The sequence below is a fragment of the Leuresthes tenuis genome, unplaced genomic scaffold (genome assembly GCF_036924035.1).
Source record: "Leuresthes tenuis unplaced genomic scaffold, fLeuTen1.0.hap1 SCAF_6, whole genome shotgun sequence".
Taxonomy (NCBI): Eukaryota; Metazoa; Chordata; class Actinopteri; order Atheriniformes; family Atherinopsidae; genus Leuresthes; species Leuresthes tenuis.
In genome coordinates, this window is record NW_027325360.1 from 11,837,061 (window position 1) to 11,863,459 (window position 26,399).

The 26,399-nt window shown below is 39.3% G+C and overlaps 2 protein-coding genes across 2 annotated transcripts in view; both read right to left on the reverse strand.

Annotated features, from left to right (window-relative positions):
* kcnip3b (Kv channel interacting protein 3b, calsenilin) overlaps positions 1–7,446 on the reverse strand; it is a 50,399-nt gene extending 42,953 nt beyond the window's left edge. The window contains exon 1 of the mRNA XM_072387614.1: positions 7,353–7,446. Within this exon, the coding sequence (XP_072243715.1) occupies positions 7,353–7,358 (6 nt within the window). The 5' untranslated portion in view covers positions 7,359–7,446. The remainder of the gene's footprint in view (positions 1–7,352) is intronic.
* Positions 7,447–22,706: 15,260 nt separating this feature from the next.
* pcna (proliferating cell nuclear antigen) lies at positions 22,707–25,722 on the reverse strand. The gene is made up of 6 exons (XM_072387617.1): positions 25,343–25,722; positions 24,204–24,301; positions 24,047–24,114; positions 23,761–23,955; positions 23,304–23,427; positions 22,707–23,215 (listed from the first exon to the last, which is right to left on the reverse strand). The coding sequence occupies exons 1-6, from the start codon at positions 25,561–25,563 to the stop codon at positions 23,139–23,141; spliced, it is 783 nt and encodes a 260-aa protein (XP_072243718.1). The 5' UTR covers positions 25,564–25,722; the 3' UTR covers positions 22,707–23,138.
* Between the last annotated feature and the right edge of the window lie 677 nt (positions 25,723–26,399).

The window sequence follows — 26,399 nt, forward strand, 5'->3', positions numbered from 1 at the left end:
GGAGGAGAATACAGGACTAAACAGGTAGGAGGCACACAGGTGTCCAAGCTAAAATACTTTATTTTAAACAAACCAAAACCACTGCCATAATAGGAAACCCAAGAAACTGTACTCAAGACAAAGAAAAAACAGAGCTAAGGTGAAACACAAGACCAGCTGACGAGGAGAGATCAAGCAAAGACCAATGAAAACCAAGAAGGGATATACCATGAGAGATGTAAAAACTACTGCAGAGCCGGTGGAGCAAAACAGAAACCAGGTGTGACTCGAAAGCAGGAAGCAAAACTTGGTGCAATGAAAGAAAACAGAAGCACAGACGAATAAAACAGGACATAAACTTAACCAAAACTCAGAACGTGGCAAAAGCTTGAACACAGACAGGAGAAAGGGAAGAGCAAAAACATTTAAATACAACCAAGTCTTATCTATTTAGAAGATATTAACAGAACATGGCATGAATCCAAGAAACCAAAGCATATTAAAACCAAAACTCAATAAAACCCACAGATCGTGACAAAGTTAATTGTGTATCTAGCACATTCTGTTATGAGAATCAGTTGGTGGCAAAGCCTGGTTATTACCTTATTGTGATCAAATGAAACCAAAACCAATCAGTTATACGGTTCACCATCATAAATGTCATGTGGAATGTGTTTGGCACCAACAATGTTGTCATGCCAGTAGAGCTAAAAAAAAATGGTCCAATGTAACATTCTGTTGGGAAATTACTTGATTGTAGTCATTAAAATGTTTGTTTTATTTTCTCTCTTTGTGATTTAAAAACAGCTATATGAGGAGACCCTATTTTTGTGAAGTGCAGTAATATACTTTGCTTAGATTGAAAGAAAAAAATCAAACTCAACAAGTGCGACGTAAAACTGCAAAAACAAACTGCATCCGAAGCAAATCAAGTTTTTTTTTTATGGAAAACAACAACAAATCTGTCACTTGACACCAGAAAAACAGACTCACAGATGCTGGATGGTAGTTAGAGAGCGAGACTGCTAAAGTGTTGGAAATGAGCCACTGTTTGGTTTCAGTCAGCTGAATAAAATCACAATCAGAAATGTCAACTTTACTGTAAAATGATACAAAATATCAGCATAATTGTATGTTCCTGTGACATGGCTCAGTGGGGCTCTACATGTGTAGTCAGCTGCATGACGGTAAAAACATGTGAGCAAGCTGATGGTCGAAAGCTGATACTATTTGTGTCCTGAGAGCTTGAGCCTCTCAGTATGGCTGTCAGTGCAAATCAGTGTGTCTGTGGGAGGATAACACATCCATATGGACTGCTTGCCATGTGTGTATTTGTGTGCGCGTGTGACAGAGAGAGAAAAAGAGAGTGTGTATTATATTGATGTGTGAGCCTTCATGTGGACACAGAATTAATACTCGAGGGAGGCTCTGAGCAATAGAGGAGCTATGTTTCGATTAACAACTCATTCTCCTCCTCTCTCTAACACATGTAGATACACACATCAGATCTTTCTAGCAAGTTTTCCTCTTATATTTAATGTAAATATATAAATGTAGCTGTGTGTGTCTTCGTGCTCACGTCACACTATGTTTTCAACTTGAACAAATAACACTTTTTCTTAAATCAGTGTCTCCACTGTCCGTAATTTCAATCACGTAAATAACTATTCATTGTTAAAATAACCAGCAATAATTGTGTTGCTGCCAACTATCTTTTGGGTTTCATGGATGATTGGGGCAGTTTTCAAAAACCCAACTGGCGTGGATTCTGCCCAGATTATGCACAGCACGTTGGTTATTGCTTGAACGAATTATCACATCCACACAGTGTTATAAATGTTTATACTGCTACTTGAGGCATACTGGACTGAATGCAGTGTTGCATATGAAATTATAATAATAACTTTTTGGTTTCAGTTTTTTGCCATTTCCCTGACCTTTTTCCTCAGTTCCCTCCTGCCTGGTCATCAGCTCCACTCTGTTCACCTGTGTTCAGTTATCCTCAGCTGCTGTCATTCACTAATCACTCTCCCCACAGTATTTTTCGGCACTCTTTGTCAGATCCTCGTCGTCGTTTCATCCATAGTTTCCCTCGGCAGTTCTTGTTCCAGCTCCTGCTTGTTGTTATAGTCTGGTTTGTTATTTATAAGGTGTTTTTGTTTGTACAAATTAAGTTTATGGTGATTTCTTTTGTTTCTCTCCAAACAAACTGAGTTTAGTTTTTTGTTACCTCCTGGCTCCTGCACCGTGTCTGCATTTGGATCCATCTTCCTCACCTCCACAACCGAACCGTGACATTTTGATGAGTCTTATGGTGACAGACCTGCTCGCACACTCTTCCCGACAGCTTTTCCAGTTGATCAAATACAGCACTCGTACAATCTGCATCAGAGATGTGCATGACAGGCTAAAACGACAGTGATGCACCTGATGCACCTGGTATCCTGACTTCAGTTTTGGCACATGCTGCTGTCACAAGGCTGAGGATGGCAAGCGTAAATGAGCCATTAGAAAGAATTGAAAAAAATATGTTTTGCAATGATGAGAGCCCTCTGTTTCACACCCATATCTTGAGAAAATTAAATCATCATAGATATAATGAAAACTCATTTTTTTCTGCAGAACTGTGACGCAAACATCTTTTTCTGTGCTCAGTTTGGAAGTTAGATCAGAAGTGTTCAGTGTCCATCCCTGTTCCCATTTAAGAGGATACAGTTACCAAAACTGTTCAATTATTTAGTGAGTCTTCATCTACCAATCCCTCTACCTAGTTAACAGGTGGGTCCAGACACAATATCAGGTGGAGAACAATGCATGGTGTATGTGTGTGTGTGTTTTTGTGTATGTGTGTGTGTGTGCTGCTGACAGCCTGTCTGGCGTGGCGTCACTGATCCATGGAGGTTGACTGTGTGCAACTGTCCTGGTTGACATGCTGCCCTGTGGAAACCTGTGACATGTATCTTAAAGGAAATGTCATGTAATCTTTAACTTCAGCACAGTCATGAGTGAGATTTATGTTAGATATCCGGAAGTACTGATTAAAGTACAATTATGTAATTGCACAATAAGGCAACATTTCAATCTAACACCAGCTCAATAACTGAATGAATGAAAAAAATCCCATTTGAAAGCCAGTATCAGTTATGCAACAAAGCTACTGCAAGAATTATGACTGTGGTTTTTTCAGAGCAGATAATTCAGCCAGGTAATGTATGTGTGATAGGTAGGATCTCTGGGTGGATGGCTGGCTCAACTAAAACATGGGACTAGACAAAGACTGGAGAAATGTTTCTGACAGACAGCGTTAGAACCAGACTAAAGCCTTTTTTACACTTGTCAAAAAACATGCTCACACCTATTAAATTATGACTTTTGAGTGCAATGAGAGACTTTTTAATCAGCATAAGGTCTTGCATCACATCAAATACTTCTGCAGTAGTCGTGGGTATTGAAGCATCACTAAAGAAGTTATTAATGTAAAATATATGAAGGTTCGTCAACCTATGTTACGCACATTACTGGGCCTGAAACTGCCCTGGACTGCCTAGAAGCTGAGAAACCACAGCCACGACCACACACTTTGGTTTCCTGCCCACAAAAACATTCTTTGGCTTTACAGAACCACCTCACACACCAGCAACTGTATGTATACTTTTTAATGATTTTTTTTTAATTTTCAGACTAAAATCTTGGTAATTTGCAGCCTTTCCAACTGTTCTCTGTTATCCTGTGCATTCTGTTGCACATCACACATACACCATATTCAGATCCTTTAAAAATGTAAATCAGACAAAGTTAACTATGGTAATAACTTATCTATTTGTTTGGTCTTTTTGTGAGCATGTCTGTTAATCACATCAATCATAATACACTAAAATATGCTGTCTTATTCTTGTTAAGTCCTGAAACATTACACTACATTGCCTTTTGACATTTCAGGTAGCTTCTGGAGGTTTTTTTGTCAGCCTCTAAAGCATGACAACAAATTCTCGTGTACAGCTGTGCTTATACAAGGTTCAGACGAAGGCTTCATTTCATGACAATGGTGTTACATGCCACAACTGTAGGGGAGGCCAAAGAGCAAGGGAAAAAAAAGCCAATTTCTGGAGAGATGCTTTAATTGGATTTGGCCACATGCAAATTTTTGCTTGGATTGCTGTACTCAGGGATGCAAGATTAGGCACAGCTTATTTGTTCTTTATAAAAACACGTGTTTACCAACTGCAACGTTTCATATTGATGCTCTTAAGCTAACATCAATAGCCTGCGAAAAGATTGACCAATTTTACTTTTCTGTAGGACAGCTGGCAGCTCGCTCTGAGTCCTTTTGTATGGGATTAACGTTTGTGGTCCACATAATAAATTAGCTTAATCATCTCAGAAAGTTGTGCTCATTAGAAACTGTGGTCCAACAAAGCCTTATTCTGAATGCGCTCTCGACCCCAGAGCTCTGAGCGGAAACGTTACTATTCGCAGTGGGAGAGGATTTGATTGGATTAAAAAAACACACTATTTTAAGTAAAAACATCATTAGCCTGCGTGCACCTTTTTTTTTGTCCAGGTAAACAGTTTTAGCAAATTTAATGTAAATTGCATGGAAACACGCCAATCCAACTGAAATCCTACTAATTTGAACTTTTATCTGGGATTTACATTACTATTGCATGTATATATACTCAGTAGGAGTCGAATGGGCCTTTATGCATCTATTCAAAGAACAGTGAAGTGTAAGCATATCATATCAGTTGGATCTCAACTTTGTATGTTGCCATACAGTAAATGAGTGTAACAGTATTAATTACACTTCCTTAACGCTGGTTTAATACTTCTCTGCCATTAAAAACTGCAGAAGAAAACAGCCAGTTCCCTGCCAAAGCTGCTGCTATCATCATGTGTGGTAACATTTACAGTATGAGGAGGTTCATGTAGCTCAGGTGTCTGCATGTGTATTAAATGCAATTTAATACACACGTGCAAATCAACTTTTAGTCCATCACTCAATATTTGTCAAGTTCCCCAGCCTGTTTGACTGAGGGGTGACTATAACAACAACTACAGCGAGCATGTTCATCATGATGAAGAGTCATTCACACATTGTGGTTCATTGTGTTTCCAACAGTTGTAGAACAACAGATGTTGGTTGGATCATCTTTCTGCTTTTTGTTCTTTCTGTAAAATCTATTGACAACAATAAAAACACTGAACAGAGAGGTGGTTGACATTTGATTTAGTTGTTCAACACAAAGAATTTATGGAAAGAACTGAGTAATCTGCTCTGTAATGATGTTATGAGCTATAAGAGAACACATCAGAGCAGATTCAGCTTCACTTTTTCAGGCAGTCACTCCGATCCTGCCGAACATGACTCAGAGAGGGAAAACAACTAAAAACCCTATTGATCATACAGTCATTCTAGAACAAAATATAAAAAGTGAGTCATCCACTGAAACATCAGGTAACAAGATGCCAGACTGAATTCAAACACCTGCATGTTGATAATCAGAGAAAGGGGGGGAAAGAAATAAATCTATATGTTGAAGGAGAGGTGCTGCAGCAGTCAGCACGATACCAAAGTGATGCTATGAATGATTTCAAACGGAAATAGTTTAATCTGACTTGGATTTAATGTTTCTACTAATGTTGAATTCGACTGCTAAGACAAATCAAAACTAAAGCTCAAATCTATCAGATTAGCTCATTGATAGTAAATGAGTCATTGTGATTTAGCTGTTGGGATTTGTCGCTTTAATCTCTGTCAGCAAATTTGATTATTTGCATTTTCATTCACTTGTTTGCATCATGCAATGAGTTAAGTGGTTTTAGGAGAATTATGTGCATATATTTTTTAACCATTCTCTGAAACCGTCTGCACTGAGTAATTACATGATAAAAATAACATGAAACAACAATTCCAACTCAAAACATCATTGCCATCATGCACGTATATCATTAGAGCTAGATGGAACCACATGAGAAGCTAATATAAAAACAAAAATGCATCCATGGACACTCCAAAAGCCCACAGACCTCAGCCAGCTATTTGAATATGTTTGCCTGATTGATCAACCAGTTTAGTGACTGACTGACTGACCCAAAAATTATTTATGTTGAGCCTAATCAATTTAAAGGAGATTCTGCCTCACTCCTCTTACAGCAACAAACTAGTAAGAACTGTACATGTTCATTCTAATATGAGATAGTTACTTGAACTGAACAGGGCAACTGTGCACAGGGGGCATGAACAACAAAAACAACAATAAAAGAGAGAAGTTAAAGGATCAAAAAAGGGCCATAAAACAGTTATAAAGAGATGCAGAAGGCCCACAAAGACACAAAATTATGTCAAACATCTTTATGACTCAAGTTGGAACTGTGCAACAACCTCAAACTGGCTGTCTTTTTCAGTATGGGTGTCAGTCTCTGGTGAAATTGGGAAGCTTTTTACATGTGTGTCCCCTGGGTTCCTTTTCCTTCGGGAAAACCAACCCCAGGATGTTTGTGTACATCCAGATCACAACCAGTTAATTCAACTGTGGATTTGGAAAAAAGTTTAAGCTTTCAGGGGCTTCTGATGCATTTGTTACAAAAAGGGATTGCCCTGCTTCCTTAAAGGACTTAGTTTGCGTCAGGCCGCCCTTTATTTCAGCCCACCATGAGACAAATTCACACAGAGGGGAATCCATCTGAGAGCATGAATGAGTGAGTCTTTTAAGGTGCTGGGAGTCACTTTATGTTTGCAGGGTTTTCCCTTTCCAGTCTATCACATGCAGACTCAGATGGTGCATGCAATTGATGACTAATCTTTTGAAGTGTTTCTAAGGAAAACACATAGAGGCGCAATCTCAAACATAATCTCACTGCTATTGTTTGGGATGAGAATTTGAGACAAACTGTGAGAATCCGGGGTATTACCAAAACAGAAGTCAAGAGTCAATCACTGAATCACGCACACACGGACAAAAAAAGAGAGAAAAAAATCCCAACGATTGCCTAAAAACCCTGCGCTGAAAACTGATACAACAATAGGGAGGAAAAGTCACGGTGGAGGACGTGATACCCAGTGACACTCGCTGTCGGCAGGATTCCTGCTGCGCGCTAAAAGCGACGCGTCTCATCCATATAGGCAGCTTCCAGCAGAGCTGCAATTACGTAACTTGGGTCCGAAACTCAGCTTTGGGCAAAAGTGGAAGCAAATAAGTCGATAGGGCGCACATAGAAATGTAAAAATAAGCTAAATAAAAATAAAAATAGCAAGTCAGCCAACAAGTCGCCCGACGAGCAGATCCAAGCTTCTTCACTTAACGCCTGTTCGCTTTTTCCACCGGCAATAGTCATCATTTCACTTGTCTGATAAATAAATGTTCGTGTCTTACCTGCATGACTCCCTGTGTTGTAACGGTGATAATGCTGGCTGAGCTCTGCAGAGTGTGTCTTCACTGCGCGGACCCTCAACCTCCGACTGAAGCTTCTCTGGATGCGAAGGAATGTGTGCGCACACACATCCACACACACGGTGACACGGAGGGGTGGGGTGGAGGGAGGGGTGTGCGGCGACCGAGGAAACAAGTAGACATCCATATCTTACAGCCTAATGACACGAGGCTGACGGTGGATTTAATTTGGCTAATGTATTGGTCTGGAACACCCTGACAGATGTTGATGTGAGTTATCAAAAAGCCTCGCAGCTGGTTTTACACATCAGCTCAACGCAATCTGCTGGCTGCGAATAATTCTAACTTATTAGATTGTCATTTTTATTTCTGTGTTTCTGACTTCTCCTCTTAGGAAATGTTAGCTATTCTGATAGTCATTTTCACACTCTCAGCAGCGCCACTTAGTTTAATAAGCTCTCTCTAATGACTTCATTAAGGCTTTTCACAGCTGAGCGGTTTTAAATAATTTTTCAGCTTTTTAGTTTCCCGGCCGTAAAAAATCAGTCAGAAGTGTAAATCCACTTTAGTATAAACGCTAATACAGACCCAACATTTTGTATTTGGACTCATTCGGGTTTTTGTTGTTGTTGTTGTTCCTAGCCTATGATGTGATGTCTCCGTTGTGGAGTTACATAATTGTTTTTTTTCTGAAATGTGATTTCTGTTGTGCTGATATCTTTTCACACCGTTAGCTGTACTGACACTCTTGAAACTAATCAGGAAGACATAGGGTTTTACAACAAAGGGAATAACTAATTATACACAACAGCTGCAGTCATATAAAATGTGTATAATGGTGTCTATCAGTGTGCCAGACTTTGATTTGATTGTTCATATGCTGCTTGTAAATGAGAAATTGGGGTGAATTATTGATTAGAATGCATCTAATAACAACTTAAAGCTGCAGAAGTGGTTAATTATTATAGAACTCTTCATTAACAATTCGTCAATGTCCATAACTGCAGAAAACTCATCAACTTTGCTGATAATTTAAAGAGCTGCCCTGTGACTTGTTGATCCTTTGTAAACAATGTCAAATTTAATCAATATCTGTTCATTAATGCCATATTTCAAACAGCTCCCAGTGTTTGTATATGCATTAAGAGATATTAACAGGATGATAATTCTGGAATATATTAATATGATATAGGTTTTAGATTTACAACTGGGCAAAAATGCAGAATTCAAGCTGCAACATCTGCATTTTTCTTCCACGTTTCATTCATTTCGTTCCTCCTCCATCATCACAGTAGCCAATTAAAACATGTCAAGCCAACAGAGGGAGGTACTTCCTTATGTGTGTATGTGTGAGGGTGAGCAGTGATCATCATGAGAATTATTGATACAGAAATGCAATTAAAGCCCCGCTGGTCAATTCATATGCGCTCCGAGAAGAACTGAATCAACCTTGGCTTTCTGTGAAGCTGCCCGGTGCAGCGAGAAAGAGACTGCAGCATCTTGCCAAATAGCAATCAAGCCAGGTCAAGCATCCTCACACATCACGTTGATTGCATAACGAACAGCCAAGAAACGTAAACAGCCTGTAGGATATATGAGGGTAAGCCATCTGTCCAATTAAACTGACACCTATTAGTCACCAAAGCTGAAGACACATTTCCACGTTTTCACAGGTTCCTGATGGCATCAGAGCTTACATGGAGTTTAATTCTTTACATAACCTACTGTGTATTCACTACTCTTCGAAGAATTTAACCCATGCTTACAGATAATGACCAGTTGGTACAAGTGGTAAAAAGAAAAGCAGCTAATCATCACCAGACAAACTGTGTGGACAAAAATGACTGCCTGCCACTTCTTGAATTCACAAAGATGAGTGAATTTTGTCTTCAAAGCTCAGCCTTATAATTATGTTTTGTTCTTGGTTAGAATTTTGCATCCTTGATACAAAGTATGATTCCACTCAACTCCAGTCTTAATCCAATCTTTTTCTTGTTTCATGTTTTTCCTCTCACCCTTTGTGAATTCATGGCTAACAAATTAAACACCAGATAAATATCCAGTGAGCTGCTGTTTTGTTGGGAAATGTTTGAGATTGTCCAATCAGTCTTTATTTAGTCAGCTGGTAATTTGTACAACAGGTACAAGAAAGTTGTACAATAATTGAATTAAATTCAGAAGACGGTTAGGTATTGAATCTGTACTGTGAATTTCAGATTTCCTTAGCAGAATTGCAAATATTTGTCTGTTTTTGATGTCCTTTTCAGAATATCTCTCTGATCTAATGATGGGGACAAATATTCTTATTGAATTTCAAAATTCTCCCTTGTGTCCCCCATCCTTTTGGTCCCATGGTTGTTCAGTTTGGCCTTGTAACTGTGGCGCTGCACTGACTGATATTTGGGATGTTTTCACTGGGTGGAAGTTGTAAAAGCATGGTTTGATCATTGTATTAATAAAATATTGTAGTCAAAAACTTCAGCTCAGACTCTCTTTGACTCTTTAAATAACACAGAGAACCCCTCTGATTCCTTTTATCTGAGTAAGTATGACCCATGTGAGCTCTACCAGAATATCTTTACATGAAGAACTAAAACTACATCAACAGTTTGAAGGCTGGACTAAAACTGAGCCTGTAGTTAATAGAATTGAGATCCTCTTGTACCAAATTCTGAATCCCGTTACACAGTTCAATTTAACAGCAGGATTTAGTGTTGGCATGCGTCCCTGATCACCAACTCACTTTAAAGGTTTATTCTTGGCTAGTTGACAAAAGCCGTTACACATCGGCTGGACTGATGTGGAGCCTTCCTGTGAGTCACATGATCTTTTCCACTAAAGAAAGTTTTGTCTTCAAGGATTTCTCTCATATTTAAAGAACCCCTCGATTAGCACTCTACTTAAATACATTAATGGGGAATTGTGGAATTTCTTCTTTACAAGAAAATACCTAAACCCCCTACACTGTCAAATACATTTTAATGCATCGCTTACAATGATCCAGTTCTACATGAACTTCACACTGAAAGAGATGATGTGATGAAAGGGATGATGTCAAGGTCTTAACATGTATTTATCTCCAAAATGCAGAGTGATGGTAATAATAAGACATAGAGGGACTTTCTCACATTTTCTTTCAATGTGAAATATTAAAAAATTGTTCAGGGACCACTCATGGACACCTCATTATTTATTTGACTTTTCCTCTCTTGTTCCACTCACATCTCTGTGCAGTGTGTAATAAAGTGGTTTTATGTTATTAATGCTGAAAAATATTTTGAACTGTTCTTCTTTAAAGTGATTTGTTGGGTTTAACTCCTTCTCTCTTCCATAACGTCTCTGGAAAGCAAACCCTGCGAAAATACACATTTGACCATTCTCATTCAACACAACCAACGCTTCTTTTTGTCCATTCAAGAACAGAAACATCTGCGCATTTTCCTGCCGTTTGGTAAGAAAAAATACTCTGCTGACTGTAAATGTTCTCATGATGTCTAACACAGTGCAAATAGTCTGGACCAGAAAGGTCAGGAGAAAGTTATACTTCCTTTAACTGAAGCTCGTATCTCTAAAGTGACTTAAAGTGGATTATTTTTAAATAATCCGAAATCTCCATCTCCAACTCTCTTCTGCTTTATCGTTGCCTTGCTTGCTTTTCATAAATAACAAACAACTGCCCTATCTGTTCACAGCTGATGTCCAATGAATAAGTGCACTGGATGAGCACCATTTAGAGGCCAATGAGGGGTTAACCGTGTGTTAATAACACAAAACCTTTTCAATCTTTTTCACTGCTTTTTCTGTTCTTGTTATACTCAACTTTCTGAGTTGAATATTTTATTCTTTAAGCCTTCAACTTATCTATCAACACACACACACACATTGAGCATTTGTCTTTCTCACAGTGAGAAAGGATAACAGTTATCAGAGGGAACTGCTCAGTAGGACAAACAATCAGTCCAAAGGTCGGCTCCATCTAAACTCCACCAGCTCACACAGAATAAACATGATGAATACAGCTCATGAAGATTGGCAGCAGCCCTCTGATCCTGGTGAGGGGGTTGGGTTTTCCGATGGGTGAGTTGAGCTGTTGAGTTGAGCTGAAGATGTTGCTGATTCCCCCCCAAGAAGCTCTGCAGTCCTCGCTGAGCAGTACAGTTTACATCAGGTACACATGTTTTCATGCAGCACAGATGAGTGAGAGCATGGGATGTACATAAAAACATACACACCTCCTTACCAGGATTCTGAACATGAAATAGTTGTGCAACCAGACATCTCTGACAGTTTCATGTAATGCAAAACCTAAGCCTGTTAGAATTTGCAAAGGTAAATGTAGGTATATAATGTTTTTGGAACTTTATAAATGTAGTAGTTTAACATCTTTTGAGCCATTATTGTGAATATGCTACCATCTGTAGCTTTTACACATTCTTTTGTGAGCTTATACACACTGCGTCAATAAATTCCACTTTACAAGGCTAAAGTAAGAGTGTGTATTTATTAGCTGTTTTGTGAACATAAGAAAAACCTTCTATATCACAGTCAGCTTCTCAAACTGTAGGGCATCTCCATTGCCCTGTCTCACAGACTCTCTTGGGAAATATCAGGCCAGTAAAACAGCTTGTTTCCATCAGCTTCACCTCCATCAAACACTCTCCTTTTATTTCATAGATGACTTTTGACTCATTGTAAAGGTCATATCCATTTATCTCTGCTGCCAGTTTGATCTAAAATTGAGGTCTGCAGGGACCAGCTCACAGAGGGTGTTGGTTGCCTCATAGCATCACGCAGCGCAACTGTTGTAAAGCTAAAGGGTTTTAGAGGTAAAGCTTTTTCTTTTCTTTTTTGTCATCCATTCAGTTTGACAGGAAATGTCATACATGAATGTGTGCACTCATGGTTTTCTGGCAACACATAGTGGAAAGTTATATGCTATATGATATTTCAATCTGAGAAAAATGCAGTTCAAGGAATGACATATGGCACAATATGGCACATCTCACTCACTCCTAGGGTCAAATTTAGAGTCACCAATTAATCTAACATGCATTTTTTTGGGCGGTGGGGGGAAGCCGGAGTACCCACACATACATAAAATATTCACAGCGTAATAAAATATGTACATGTGCTTCCTTGGCAGTTTATTCTGCTTATCATAAATATCATTATTTATCATGTTTTGCAGTTTTGGAGTAAGTATTTTACAGGTGTAAGAGGTGTGAGAACAGCCTTTAGAGAATTAAGCTAGTCTGTTTCAACTGATTCTGAGTTTCGAGTGATCACATGAATGTCCTTAAAATGAACATCAGCCAGACAAGTAAAACACCTGGAATCAACATGACCAAGAGAAGCAGTAGAGATGCTGTGTTATGCAGTTTTACCAGCCCAAGGCTGCACCACAGCACTGGTGTACTGAGCAAAACAATCACCTAAAGAACACAACTCTTCCCAAAGGAAATGTCAGGCATTTTTTCAATGAACTAAAAATAGAAATGAATTCATATCATTGTGCCATTTTTTCCTTTCCACATAAACTAGACAATTGTTTCCTACGGCGGATTAGCCAAATAAAATCCAACAGGTTCCCACAAAACAAGAATCTTCATGAATCTACACCATGCACGGCAGCTTAAAGTCTGTCACCATGAAGGCAGAAAGGGATGGTGAATGTGGGTTGATCATCAAAGTAATGCAAATTTCTTTCAGCTGCAGGCGGAGATTCCCCAAGACAGAGCTTAACAGCTGGAATGACACAGTCAGTAATTTGCCTTCACCTATGGAAGAAACCGAAGAATGACAGAGATTGACACACACATACACATAACAGCAGCAGCTTGAGACTAATTCGTCCCTCTGGATTTCATGTTTCTATGGAGAAGAATGTCTATTTTTAGAAGCGATATAAATAGATTTATCTGTAGCTCCAAAGCTTGGAATCATATCTGATATATACCCAGCAGCCTTTACTAAATGTTTTTTTAGTCTCTGTTGACTTGTTCTTCAAAATCAGACATCAAAAGTTTAATCCGCTGTGATCCTGAGAGTCTATGTGAGTTACATTCAGAAGCATGAATGGTTTACTCTGAAAGTGAGGACAATGAAGTGTAATCTGTCTCAGTGACATTAGTGGTGAGCTGCGTGGTCTCAGAGCACACTGACACTCGAGATGGCTAGAACAACACAAACAAGAGCTTGGGCTCTAATGAGTAAGGAGCTGCGTCCTCCTCGGTCACATGAAACCACAAAAGCTTAGTGATAACAAACATATTTCCACACAGAGGATTAGTGTAGCCGGAGAACAAAGCCCAACCTGTTTTGTTTCCTAATATCTGGATCTTAGATAACTAAATGACAGTGATTAACAACAACCCCTTTAACACACTTTCTTTATCGCCAGGCTTCAGGAAGAGGACACAAAGCAACAGAGGGACACCAGCGACTTACTGTGGAGGCGATGTGGGGGTGACACAGGCACCAACTTTGTAGCCGTGGAAACAGTTGCTAAGTAGCAAACTAAGGCAACCCCAGACGAATGGGTACAAAGATCTGATTGTAATGGGAAGCAAGGAGCTGGAAAAGAGGAGAGAGGACGGTATTCCAACAAGGATGCTCAGAGTTACCGTCATGAACAAAACTCTGAGACTGAAGGAAGTCATAGAGGTGACTGTTTGTCTCTTGCTCAAATAGGAGGACAAAATCATTTGTCCAGCAGCAGTTAGAATGTAAGATAAGTACAGTCTGTCTTACAAAAGATTAATTTCACTTTCCATCACAAATTTTTTTATACAGAATTATTCAAAATGTTCATAAACAATGATGAAAAACAGCTAAATATCCCAGCTGATGCGACAGTATAACACTGTTTGTTTTGCCAAACAGCTTTATGTATCTATTTACAAGGAAGGATGAAACGTGTCTCAGTTTATCAGAAGAATTTTGCTGTCTGATATTTCAATGAGCAGTTCATTTGTGCTGTTAACATCTTTGGCTTTGGTGAGACTATTTGAAACCCTGACACTCAAAGCTGAACTTGTATAATCACAAAGACAAAAAGCTGGCTGTTTTCTTGCTTTGAAGATTGTTGATAATAAGGTGCAAAGCACTGTGAAATCTGGGGAGATGGGAAAAAAACACCAAAGAAAATATACCCAAAAAATGCGAGTTGTTGATGAGTTATATCTTACCAATGAATAATCAAATTTGTTCTTGTTTAAAGGAAACAAATTATGCCCCTATTTAACATGTTGCACAATTTCCTGAGGTCTTACTGAAACTTGTGAGACAGACCAAATTTCACTTGGTTGGAAGCACAGCAGCACTTCTCTCAAACCTCCTGAAGCACCTCTCCAGAGTTTGGCCAAGTGAGCAACTGCTCACCCCTTCTCATATCCTCCCTTCCTGGGGTTGCTCTTGAAAAAGTCACTTCTCCTTACCATGACCACTGCTGAGCAAGCAGCTGTATCAGTTTGAACCAGAGTCAGACCCTGAACATGAAGGAGCTCAACCATCAAGGTTTTAACAGGACGTCAGTGAAGGGTTAGTTTATGTATGACACAAGTTGACATCAGTGTGCTTATGTACCTTACCTGTCATCAATCCTGGGCATCCACAGTGCAATCTAATGCAGAATATGCAAACTCAATAAAGCTATTCCAGTCATGCCATAAACACACTAGCTCTCCATATAGATTATAGATATTTACACTATTGATCCGAGAGGGAACTAGTTTAGTAGTGTAGCAGTAAGTTAGCAATTAATGCTAGTAAACAATGCTTTCTTATCAATAGTAACGGAACAAGCCAGAGACCTACACAGCATAACTTGTGGTAATGTTTGTATACCGTTAATTACTACATTTCAACATTTTCCATAATCATTAAATAATTTACTTGGAGACCTATATCTTTATGAGGGACATGCTGAGGTGCAATGTTAACATACAAAGGGTGGCACATGGTGTTCAATGTAGCAAACGAGTGAGGAGAGGACTGATGTTGTTTCAGAAACACACCTTATTCACACAGCTGCAGGTTGTCTGAATTATAGAACGTCACCAATGAACTAGGACGCATTTACTTGACAAAGTAATGGTGCAACAATAATGTTAATCTTTCAAAAAGTAACACCAGAAGGTTGGTGTTCGTCATCCTCGGTACCTAAGCTGTTAGCATTAGCTACTGGTAAACGGAAAAAAAAGGGAATAAATAAACCCAGAGAAACTATTTCTGAAGTTTTTACATTTCCCTCATCTAAAGTTTGGGCAGTAAGAGTTGATCTGACTGATCCCTCTTTGCGGCACTATTTCTTCAGCCCAGCCTTGGGCTGGACCAAGTTGGTAAATCCATCCAATTAAAAGTGGCTGCTGCACATTCACAGTCTTTTGCTAACTTTTGTTGGAACATTGCCCTCAAATATAATTTATCCACTGGGCTCTTACATCCTCTGAGGCTGGTAGCAGATGTAAAATGCCTGCTCCTCAGTACAACTGAGAGCAGAACATTTCCAAGCAAAGCTGGTTTCTTTTGCCTCACAGGTTGAATACATGCTCTCAAGCACAGGAAAAAGGAACCTCTTTCAACAAAGCAGCCTGATTGTTACTAACCAAATAAAGACATGTATGAGGTGATGTGACACTGGTGTTTACGATTACCTTGATAGTTTCATTACATTATCCAGGGTGGCAAACTTTATCATGTCACCGAACAAACAACACCAAACGAAGGTCACAAAAAAAATGTTTAATAGATTTGTTGATCCACAATGCAAAGTGAATCTTATTATAATAAAGGCTGTAAAACTGTGGGGTGGCTGTGTTTCTTTGAGTGCACTCCTATAGGCCAAATAAAGAACTTTGTAATACACAATACAAGCAGTGAAAGAATATGCTTTCTTTTAACTTTTAAACTAATACTGTTTAAGTCTTACGTACGCCAAACATAATGGAACCACACAGGACACAATCTCTGTCTCCTGGATGAAACTCTGATGCAGTATATCACGACTGAGCATCCAGCCTCCTATTTATTTTGTGACTTTTTATAACTGCAAAGAGAAACTAACTTGACAGCTTGTGACATGAAGGCAGACGAATAGAAAACTAGAGCAAAAATCACAATCTGTTATAATAAAGTATTCATTTTTGTGCTGGAATAATCATAAAAAAGGAATGGCACATTTATTATGGATGTAGGTTGAAGCAAAAGATTTCTTTAAAACTGGACATAGCAGAGTGCTTCATTTGCCTTTATTTTAAAACAAGGAAATTAAACTAAACGTTAAAGTTAAATAAGAAAAAGTCGTGGGGACTGAGATTTAAGTCTCTTGCATCGCCCTTATTCTTTATTAACTCAGGTTTTTGTTTGTTCTTTACTCTCTTTCAGACTATGGGAGGTCTTTATTACCTGTTCCAGGTCTGAAATGAATCATAGGTTTTTAAAAAAAAAAGTATTTTCCTTCATTAACCCTGCACAGCATGCTGAAGGGTATCCAATGTGTTACTGTGTGATGCAAGAGAGCCCTGACAAAGCATTAGTATGTGATATGTTGGGAGTGAGACAGCACTCACCCCTCCATCTTCCTGCCCATATGCATTGCCTTGTCTTCTCCTTTGCTACTGTGAAATGTGAGTGACAGAAAACAGGGACAAGGAGGACATCCCATTAATATGCTAATCCATGCGGGGATGACTTCAACACACGGAGCAGAGTCAGAAATACATGTGTGTCGTCTGTGAGGCAAGCTGTGTAAAATCAAAGCTCAAGAGGAGGAGGAGGAGGAGGAGAGTGATATGAATGAACCTTGGAAAAGGAGCTGATAAAGCTGCATAAAAACTAAACCGGTAGATTTGTGGAGAGGGAATCCTCGCGTCTTGACATAAAAAAAAAAGAAAAGAAAAAGCATCATGCTGCCTCAAAATTTTTTAAATAGAAAGAAAAAATCTGACATATTGAAATAGTGGTTTAGTGTATCATGCACTGTATGTCATTGCCATGTGCGGCTTTGCTCGTTCTTTGCTGGCATCCATAATCTATGTGACCTGCTCTTGTGGGCAGACAGCAAAGCACTGAAGGCTTATATAAGAGTGTCAAGTCTTAGAGTTGGGATTTACCCTTCAGGACTACATTGACTGGCAACAGGAGAAAACCATCAGAAGATAAAGCTGTTTACAGAGAAGAAAACATACTGCTGCATCTATATACTGTACAACAGCTCAAAACAGACATATGATTCCAGTGTGGATGTACTGTAGGTTGGTGGCAGTATGACATGGTTTGGAAAGATGTTGCCGGTGTTTCCAGTCTCACTGACCCAGAGGGATTAACCAGAACAACTTACTCTTACCTCTCTGATGCATCGGTAGACTCCCCCTGCCTCTCAAAGTCAGAGATAGACAGCCAGAGAGACTGTTTCAACCCATTTCCCTTATCTCTCTGGCTAAAATCCCCTGCCTCCAGAAAGCAATTTAAAGCCCAGAGAGAGACAGAAGAGAGAGAGAGAGAGAGAGAGAGAGAGAGAGAGAGAGAGAGAGAGAGAGAGAGAGAGAGAGAGAGAGAGAGCCACAGAGATGCAGGAATGCAGCCTCATGATAACGCTGCAGAATTCAGGTTTAATTCAAATACAACAGGCTACATCCCATACAGATGCACATAACCTAAAGAAGAATGACACTATAAAAGAGGTACAATGGCCAGCACTATTTTGAGCATTTCACATTTATTCTTATTCTATCAACAACAGCAGATTATTTGAATGTATGACAATGGTTGGATGAATCATGGTTTACTTTTTAAGTGTATTATCATTTCCCCACAATCACAGACTAATCTAAAGATAAACCAAAAAGGGGTCTGGACCACCAAAAAACCACAGTCGTTTGTGAGCTGCAGTAAGTTTAAGTGGGCAGACTCTCTGTGACCTGATTTTGTCAAAACTTTCTCTAACCATCAAGTATGACTCAGAATTACAGCCTTAATAGTGTTATAAAGCATGTCTGAGTGTGAAATTGTGGCCAATTAAAAAGTGGAAACCCCAGTCAATTGGAACGCTCTTCACTCTGTTCCAGGGCGTAATTAATCTCAACCTGGATGGCAGTGGTTAATTAAATATTAAGGCATCTTAAATGGCTGCACTGTCTCGTGGCTTTATCGGTCACTTCCTAAGATGACAGTCCCCTCTTGTTTCCCTGCTCTCCATTTGGAGACTCACTCCCTTATCTAAAACAGTGGCTCTATCAGGTGAACCCATGCACAGCTGAATGAGACACATTGTACTTTAGAAAATAAAGTAAAAGAACAGCTTGAGAACATTTCAGTACACAGTAAAACGGTGGGTTGTGAACTGCTCTAAATTTAGACTACAGATATGCCAGTATAAGGAATTCTAAGTATTTATCATAAATAAATCCAAAAAAATAAAATCCTCTTTTCTTTCTGCTAGTGTAAGCTCAGCCCTTTCAGGAAATGTTCCAGAGGTGTCTGGGATTATAATGACGGGCAATCTACTGTGAAGTTCTAATCTGCTCTGCCAGTAGTCTCTATTCAACCTTTTACAACCACGGCCAAAAGGAGAATTTCTTTTCTTTATGGGACTATATTAAAAGAAACTAAATGCATCATCTAAAGGAAAATACTGAGGGATTATTTACCTTTTTGCAGACAGTTGTCGAAGGCTGATTTTTACTGTGAGGTGGCTGTGAAATATGAAACAACCACCTTGCCTGGATTGGCCTGCTTTCACCAGAGGTAAGAAAATCCCTCTATAAGCACCTCTAAAGCTCACTAATTAACACATGACATTTTGTGTAATCCATACAGAAACTGAAGCATAAAAAACAAACAATTTGCAAATGACCAGAAATGTCCTCCAAGCTTGTTGCCAAGCAACTGCCGAACGGGAACCTTCCATAAAATGTTGAATTGCCCTTTCTAAACGTATATTTAATGCACAGTTCTCTGTGTGAATTAAGGGGTGGGGGGTGGGACCATTACAATAAGATAAAACACTATAAGAAGTGAGCCTCAGAGATGTTGGCTTGTTTTTGTTGCATTTGAGTAGAGCAGGCAGCGACTTTAAACTGTTTTCTGTCTGTACGCCAGCTGGATTAAGCTAACTAAGCGTTAAACCTATTGTTTTCCATTCTATATGAAAGAATAAGATGAGTTTATCCTTATCTTCTACATCCCAAATGCAAGACTAAGAAGTTATTACAGCCTAATATTAGACAGTGTCAATGCTAAGTTCACTTTTTGGCCTTAATGTTGTCCTTTGTATATGTTTGGCTAAATTAACTTGTGTCCTTCTCTGGCCTCTCTGTATGTTAACTCTTCAGTGTCCTGCTCTAGTGTTTGGTAAATCACACTTTTCAGTGACTGTACTGTATCTTCATGAAAATTCAGGCGGTTAACCTGTCTGATCCATCTCCACCGCTCTGTTTAGATATGTAACTCTAAGAAACCTTTTTCCATTGCAAGGACACATCAAACTCCCATAAAAACAGTTTTGGACTTTATGACTCAGTTGGCTCATAACAGCAGTCAGTGTAATCTTATAAAAATTGCATTACTAAAGTGTGAGTAAGCAATGGAGGCCAGAGAAAAAACGATGTCTGCATTTAACCAGCAAGGAGGATATTTGTATATTCTTCTGTTTCCTAAAATTGGTGCTTTGCCTGCTTGTACAGCTTTTCTCTTAGGCTGTTTTCACAGATGCATTTCAGCGCTAAAATATTCCGCAGGGGCCTTGTTTGAAGACACAAACGTCTGCAACATCCACTCGTGACTTCTTACTCAGCCAGCCACCTCGTTAGTGTGAAAGGTTTGCGAGTTGGCCCATGTGAGAATATAGAAACATATTTTCCAGCACAGAAATAGTGCGTGAGTGTGCATGTTTTTAGGAGTTGCTGCTTCATACTGTTTTTTACTGACCTGAATTACTTCACAGTAACTCGTTGACATTGTACATATATATATATATATACATATAAGTGCTACTGATGATGAACAGGGATGATCAGGGAGCCTCAGTCACCATTCTCAAAGTGCAATGATGAAATACAAACCCTGGTCAAAATGATGGAAACTCCTGGAGGATGTTCATTCAACTTCTTTAATTAGTAAAAGTCTAAACAAACACAGACATAGCACAAAGCATTTGTATTTAATAGCTGAAAAATTAGGCTTTGTTAGACAAACTTCACAATTCTTTTTCTGTTTAAGTTCCTCCTGCTTTTATGACTGGATTCATGGAGGACTTCACTCTTCTTCACTCATGAAAATGATTATTCTTCATGAATCATGTTCCAACTTTCTTACAAAGTAGCGAACAGATCAGCTCTGCAGGATGAGCCTGCTGTCATGAACCTTTCTTTTTCTGTTTCCACTTAGGCTCGGATGGAGATGTGGACTGTGTGCTGGCCATGTCAATGAGACTTTCCTGAAGAATAGTTTGAATCCTCTTTGCTCTGTGGCAAGAGCCATTATCATCCTGAAAAATGGCTGACTTCCTTTCGATTGATGCAATGAAAAAAGTTTCAATGCTTGTGCATCTACTGCAGAGATAATGACTGCCATCTTCTTTATCTGACATCAACCCCATATCATCAGTGTTTGTGTAAATTTGCCTGTTTTCCCCAGGCAGTTCCGCCATCTTCTCCTCATCCAACAATGCGATTCATCGTTCAACATGTCTTCATCCACAGTCCATGGCTGTGCAAAAATGGTCAAATTAAAATTTTTGGTATGTTTTGCAAGCCAGAATGTTTAGCAATTTTATAACATAGTTTTATGTCATATCTGTTTTCTTTTTAACAAAATAAAAAACACTGAAAAAACATTGTCACAGTGGAGTGAAAGTAAAATCTAAATATATCATCCAAATATAATCTAAATGTAAGCATATTTCATTATTATCATACAAAATGGAACAAAACAATACTTTTATATGTCAACACAACATTAACAACACTTAACACAGTTTACGTCTTGTTAGCATATGAAGATATTCTTTAATCTGAGGTTTTTTTTGGCTTTAATCTTAAGAATCCAACATTTTAGCTGAGTGTACTGCTGCATTATTATTGTACAACCTGTATTATAGTTGATAGCCTCAATGGTGCCCAGTCTAGATGCAACTTAAACTTAAATCATCATTTTGATTATTTCCAGCAACATAGCAAATCTTTGCTTTCATCCATATAGTGACTTTTAAACCCACTAAACATTAAATCAACATACCATTGACTGTATTTGGAAGTATCAAAGTTAATTTTGTGTCATAGAAAAGGCAAATAAAGACAGTTGGATTATACGGAGGGATCAGATTTTGGCATTTCACCTGGTAAGGTCCATCCTTTTCGTGCCTCCTTCTATTTCCTTCATCATATCTGACCATTCTGACCGTCTTTTTACACAAATAAAACAAATCGTGGTCAGGCACAGGGTCGTGCCAGATGTGTCTGTCAGTAAGACTGAAGCTTTGGGAGGATTAAAACTGCCCGGCCAACATTACCCAACCTCCTGCCCTCCAGCATACTGATTAACAACTAGCTGCAGACAAACACATTTGCTTCAGTCAAGTATCTCCGACATTATGTGAGCTCTCAGATTACTCAAATGTTTGTTCATTTTGCTCACAGACCAGCACTGGCAGCCCGGGAACACTGAATGTACCCGACCCCGAGACCCATGGGAACTTTCGTGATGTAATCTCTGAAGCCAGGCTCGATGTCCAAATCCAGATTATTTGGTTGAATAAATGGACAATAGCAGAGCAGATTCTGTCATGAAGGACAGAGTTTACATAAATTCTACTTCAAGATCACGAATATTTTAAATTCGTATAGTTTGTTATACATTGTTTATAACGCAGTTTCACCCACAGAAAACCGAATGCAGGGAAAGATCACCATCTAGTGGCTTTTTTTCAGATTACCACACAAACACAAACCTCTATACATCTTTGCAATGAAAAGATTTCATCTGCTTGAATTCAAATCTAAACCCGGGTTTTGTGGTATATTAAGCACCTTTAGTTTACCCTCATCATAATCTTATAAGCCTCAAAGGAGAGTCACGATCATGTTTTGTAAAACTACATTTAGAAATTCAAACAGGCACTTTTATTGAGATATTTTCTGTTTCTCTCTAGTCGATTAAAATGTATTTTTCCAGCCTACGTCTTTTAGATGTGAATATTAATTATATAGATTAGATTTAAGTCACCTGAAATGGTCTCCTCAGCAGAACCTGGTGACACAAGTTTGGTAGAGATGGAATAGAGCAGGTGATTCTTTTATGTTGTATGTATTCGTGTCCACAAACGTCAAACACAAAAGAGACTTTCAAACAATTTGAATCATTTAATGTGGGCTGATCTCAGGAATACAAAAACATTTGGAGATGACTGACAGTGCGAAACCACAGGAATTATTTACAAATGTGTTATCTACAAAAAAAAAGAAAAAAAAAAAAAGAAAACGACTTGAAAACTGCTTCCAAAAACAGGCAAAAAGAGAGAAACTGAAGGAACAAGTGATCAAGTGCTGGATTTTACTGAGAATGTCGAGAGCAAAGCCAGGAGAACTGACGCTTCCTCGCATTATAACGACGACACAAACCGACTCGCACAAACTGCGATCGTCCTCATCGACAGAAGATCAGAAACCTCAGAGATGGCATCAGATCACTTCAGTTCCACAGTAACCCAGGAAGAGTCCCAGAACATCTGCTGCTCTCCACTCTCCCTTTTTGGTTTATTACAAAAAAAACTTAAGAAGTCTCCTCGTCGATCTTCGGGGCCAAGTAGTATTTGACGTGTCCCATGTCAGCAATCTTGTACTCCACCACTGAGGAAAGGCAAAACAGTTCAGTTTGGGTCTCAGCGGATAAAAATCAAGAACTTGACAGTTGTTCAAGAAGGGCACAAGCACTTACCAAGGGGAATATCAGCGGACATACTAAGGGTGACGGTTTTGGACAGAGGTGTGGCCTTTGTGAAGAAGTTCAGGTAATTCAGGGCAAAGATCAGCTGGACAGGTTCATTCATCTCAATAGTAACCTGCACAAGAGAAAGTGAACGATCAGACTCAACTATAAGCAGGTAAAAAGTTAAAAAAGTATAAATAAATAAATCTCACTGTCAGGTGTCATAAACTTTAACTGACGTTAATGTTGCCGGAAGTTGATGTAAACAATACAAAATAATTTCTACATCCAACATGTGAGCGAACAGTTTTCCTGTGATTTACCCCCAGAGTCTCCTCGACACATTGACAGAAACTTGAAGCTACACCAGTCAGATTGTATAAGATCTACAGCAGTTTCATCTAGTTTCTGTCAGGCTCTGACTAAGTGCTGGGTGCACATCACTGATTTAGTCTTTCATACTCACAGCCTCATCCTCTTTGTCCACGTTGCTGGTCTGGGACAGCTTGACGTTTCCTGTGCCCAGCTCTCCTGAAGCAGAGAACTTCACTCCATCCTTGGCACATGAGATCATGACAGTGTCGCCGATCTGAGACAGGTCACGGCAGATACGTGCGAACTCCCCAGAGGGCATCTTCACCACACAACTGTACTCCTGCTCCTGGTGGGACAGACGGGGGGACGGTCAGAAACAGCACACAGGATGAGCACGACGATCACAACGGTCAAGGGAACAGTCACTGATTACTTACTGGAATACCGAGTTGCTCCACATCCAGGTCCATGAGCTTCATCTCATAATCCGAGACCTTCTCCTGATCTACAGGAACAGAAGCAGAGGTGACGATAGAGCAGAGCAAAAAGCAGCCGAGGAGCGTCAATCAAGCAGAACACTTTTTACGGACTTACTGAGGGTCTCGAAAACGAGGGCGAGCGTGTCGGCGTTGTCTTCTGCCCTGAGAGTGATGATGTCCTCGTTTCCTGCACACTTCAGGATCTTCGACATACTGAAAGAGTCAAAAGTTGGTTACAAACGACAACAGGGGACCAAAACAAGAAATCAAACTTCAGTAGCAAAAGTGAACACTGAAACTTTCACATAAGTAACGGCTCAGTTAAGTTTGTGCAAAAAATACTTCAAAGACTAAAAACTGCATTTTTATGATTACAAAATGCATAAACATTTAGCCTGACATTTAACAGTTTTCTGACTAAATCAACTGATTAAATGTGTGAAAGAATTTACAAAATCATTTATTGTTCAAGTTATAAAACCGTGCAAAAGAGTTTTGGGGAAAACCTAAATTATTCTAAATTTATAAATGAATATTATCTAAACTCTGGACTTTTTAAAAAAAACAAACAACTATTTGAACACATTTGATTGGACATAATGATTATGAGAGGCTTTCATCTAATAAAGTGGTGTAATGTGTAATGTTACACCGCTTTAACGGAAGCGGAAGTGGAGGTTCCCGGGTTTAACAACAATTCCCGCCAAGGCGGCCGGCGCAGCAGTTGGCGCTCAAGTGACGTCACTACACACTTACAAAGTAGATGGTTTTCCAAAACTGCGCCAAATGTCATTTCACCGCTAATTCGTTCCCCTAGTTTGTCGTTCGTGAATAAAACCCATAGGCAGCCGAACTTTAGAAGCTGACAGTAAAGAGTAAATTTGTTTAGTGTTCAGCTCAGTGCAGAAACAAGCCCGGGCAACTCCGCCAAGATGGCCACCTTTTATTTGCTTTACTTTGATTACTATATGATCAAAAAAATTCTGCTGACCAAAGATACTGAGGTGAAGAGCAGATCAGGTGTTTGAAGTTTGTGATGTTTTTAAACAAACAAAGAAAAACTTTTCATAAGAGCCAATCTCGAATGTATTTCCCCTCCTCTTTACATCTGCTTATACAACCCCCAAACTTCAGCAAATCAACCTCCCAAATCAACTGCATCCGTCAGAACACGCGCAATTTGTCTGTCAACCAGCTAAAGATAGACTTTTTTTTCTTCCCCCCCCTATAAAACTGGAAGTTTAGCTGTTTCACCTGCTGAGGTTGACTCCCATGGCGAGGTTTCTGTCGCAGCGGTACGAGTCGAAGCCATCGTGCCGCAGGGTGAGCTGCACCAGAGAGACGTGAGACGAGTCCATGCTCTGCAGAGAGATGCCGGACGAGCTGACATCCCAGCAGGCTTCCGTGATCAGATCCTTCAGGGCTTCAAGCACCTTCTTCAGGATGGAGCCTTGGACCAGGCGAGCCTCAAACATGGTTGCTGTTGAGTGTTACGTCTGCGTAGACCGAAGAGAACAGTTTGCTTTCGACGTAGCGTCACTGCGTCAAAATGGAGGCAGCAAAGTGAAGTTATCACGAAGCAGAAGGGAAAACAAAGTCCTAAGAGTTCGGCCTTTGTCGGTCTTTGTTATACGCTGAAACAGCAGCAGCCTCAGGTTGGTGAGTCTTTCACGTCGGACTGGTCTTTTTGAGCTGTCAGCGCGCGCTAAAGTCCGCTTTTAATAAATTTGCGTCATTACGTCATTTCCGTACGCTTGTGCGTAACATCCAGTTTCTGAAGCGATTTTGGCCGTACAGAGCTCGAGTTTGCAAACCGGACAGAAATGGGCAAAGAGTCTCTTTTCGTACATTAAACAGTCAGGTAAAATTCCTTTTATTTTAAATTTGATTTTAAACAAACGAACAAATACTAAACAAATGAATGAATAAGCCTTAATAAATCTTGAAAAGCATAAATGAATGAACAAATGTCTATAAATGTGCTATAATTCAACAGAATGGTGATAAATGTTTATTGCAAATAAGGAAATGTTTCTATTGATAGTTTGGAACCTTTTCCAAGATATGTTATTTCAAAGGTTGAGGTCAAAACACAATTAAAATGATAATATTGTAGTTTCTTTTTCATGTTTTAACTGACTACAGTAGTGAGCTGGTAAATTGATCCCAGATAACAACCAAATTTGCCTGAAAAGAGCACTGATGGATTAAATATTTTCGGGATGCCATAGGGAAAGTTGTTGGGCCTTTTTTCCACTGAACCCTCATCAAGTAACATGAAATATAAAAAAAAAATAAGTCTCAGACGGAG

Coding starts and splice junctions, on each gene's coding strand:
- pcna (XM_072387617.1), bottom strand. CDS start 25,563: ATGTTTGAGGCTCGCCTGGTCCAAGGCTCCATCCTGAAGAAGGTGCTT. Junction 24,115..24,203: donor CCTCGTTTTCGAGACCCTCA/GTAAGTCCGTAA, acceptor CTGTTCCTGTAG/ATCAGGAGAAGGTCTCGGAT. Junction 23,956..24,046: donor TGGAGCAACTCGGTATTCCA/GTAAGTAATCAG, acceptor CTGTCCCACCAG/GAGCAGGAGTACAGTTGTGT.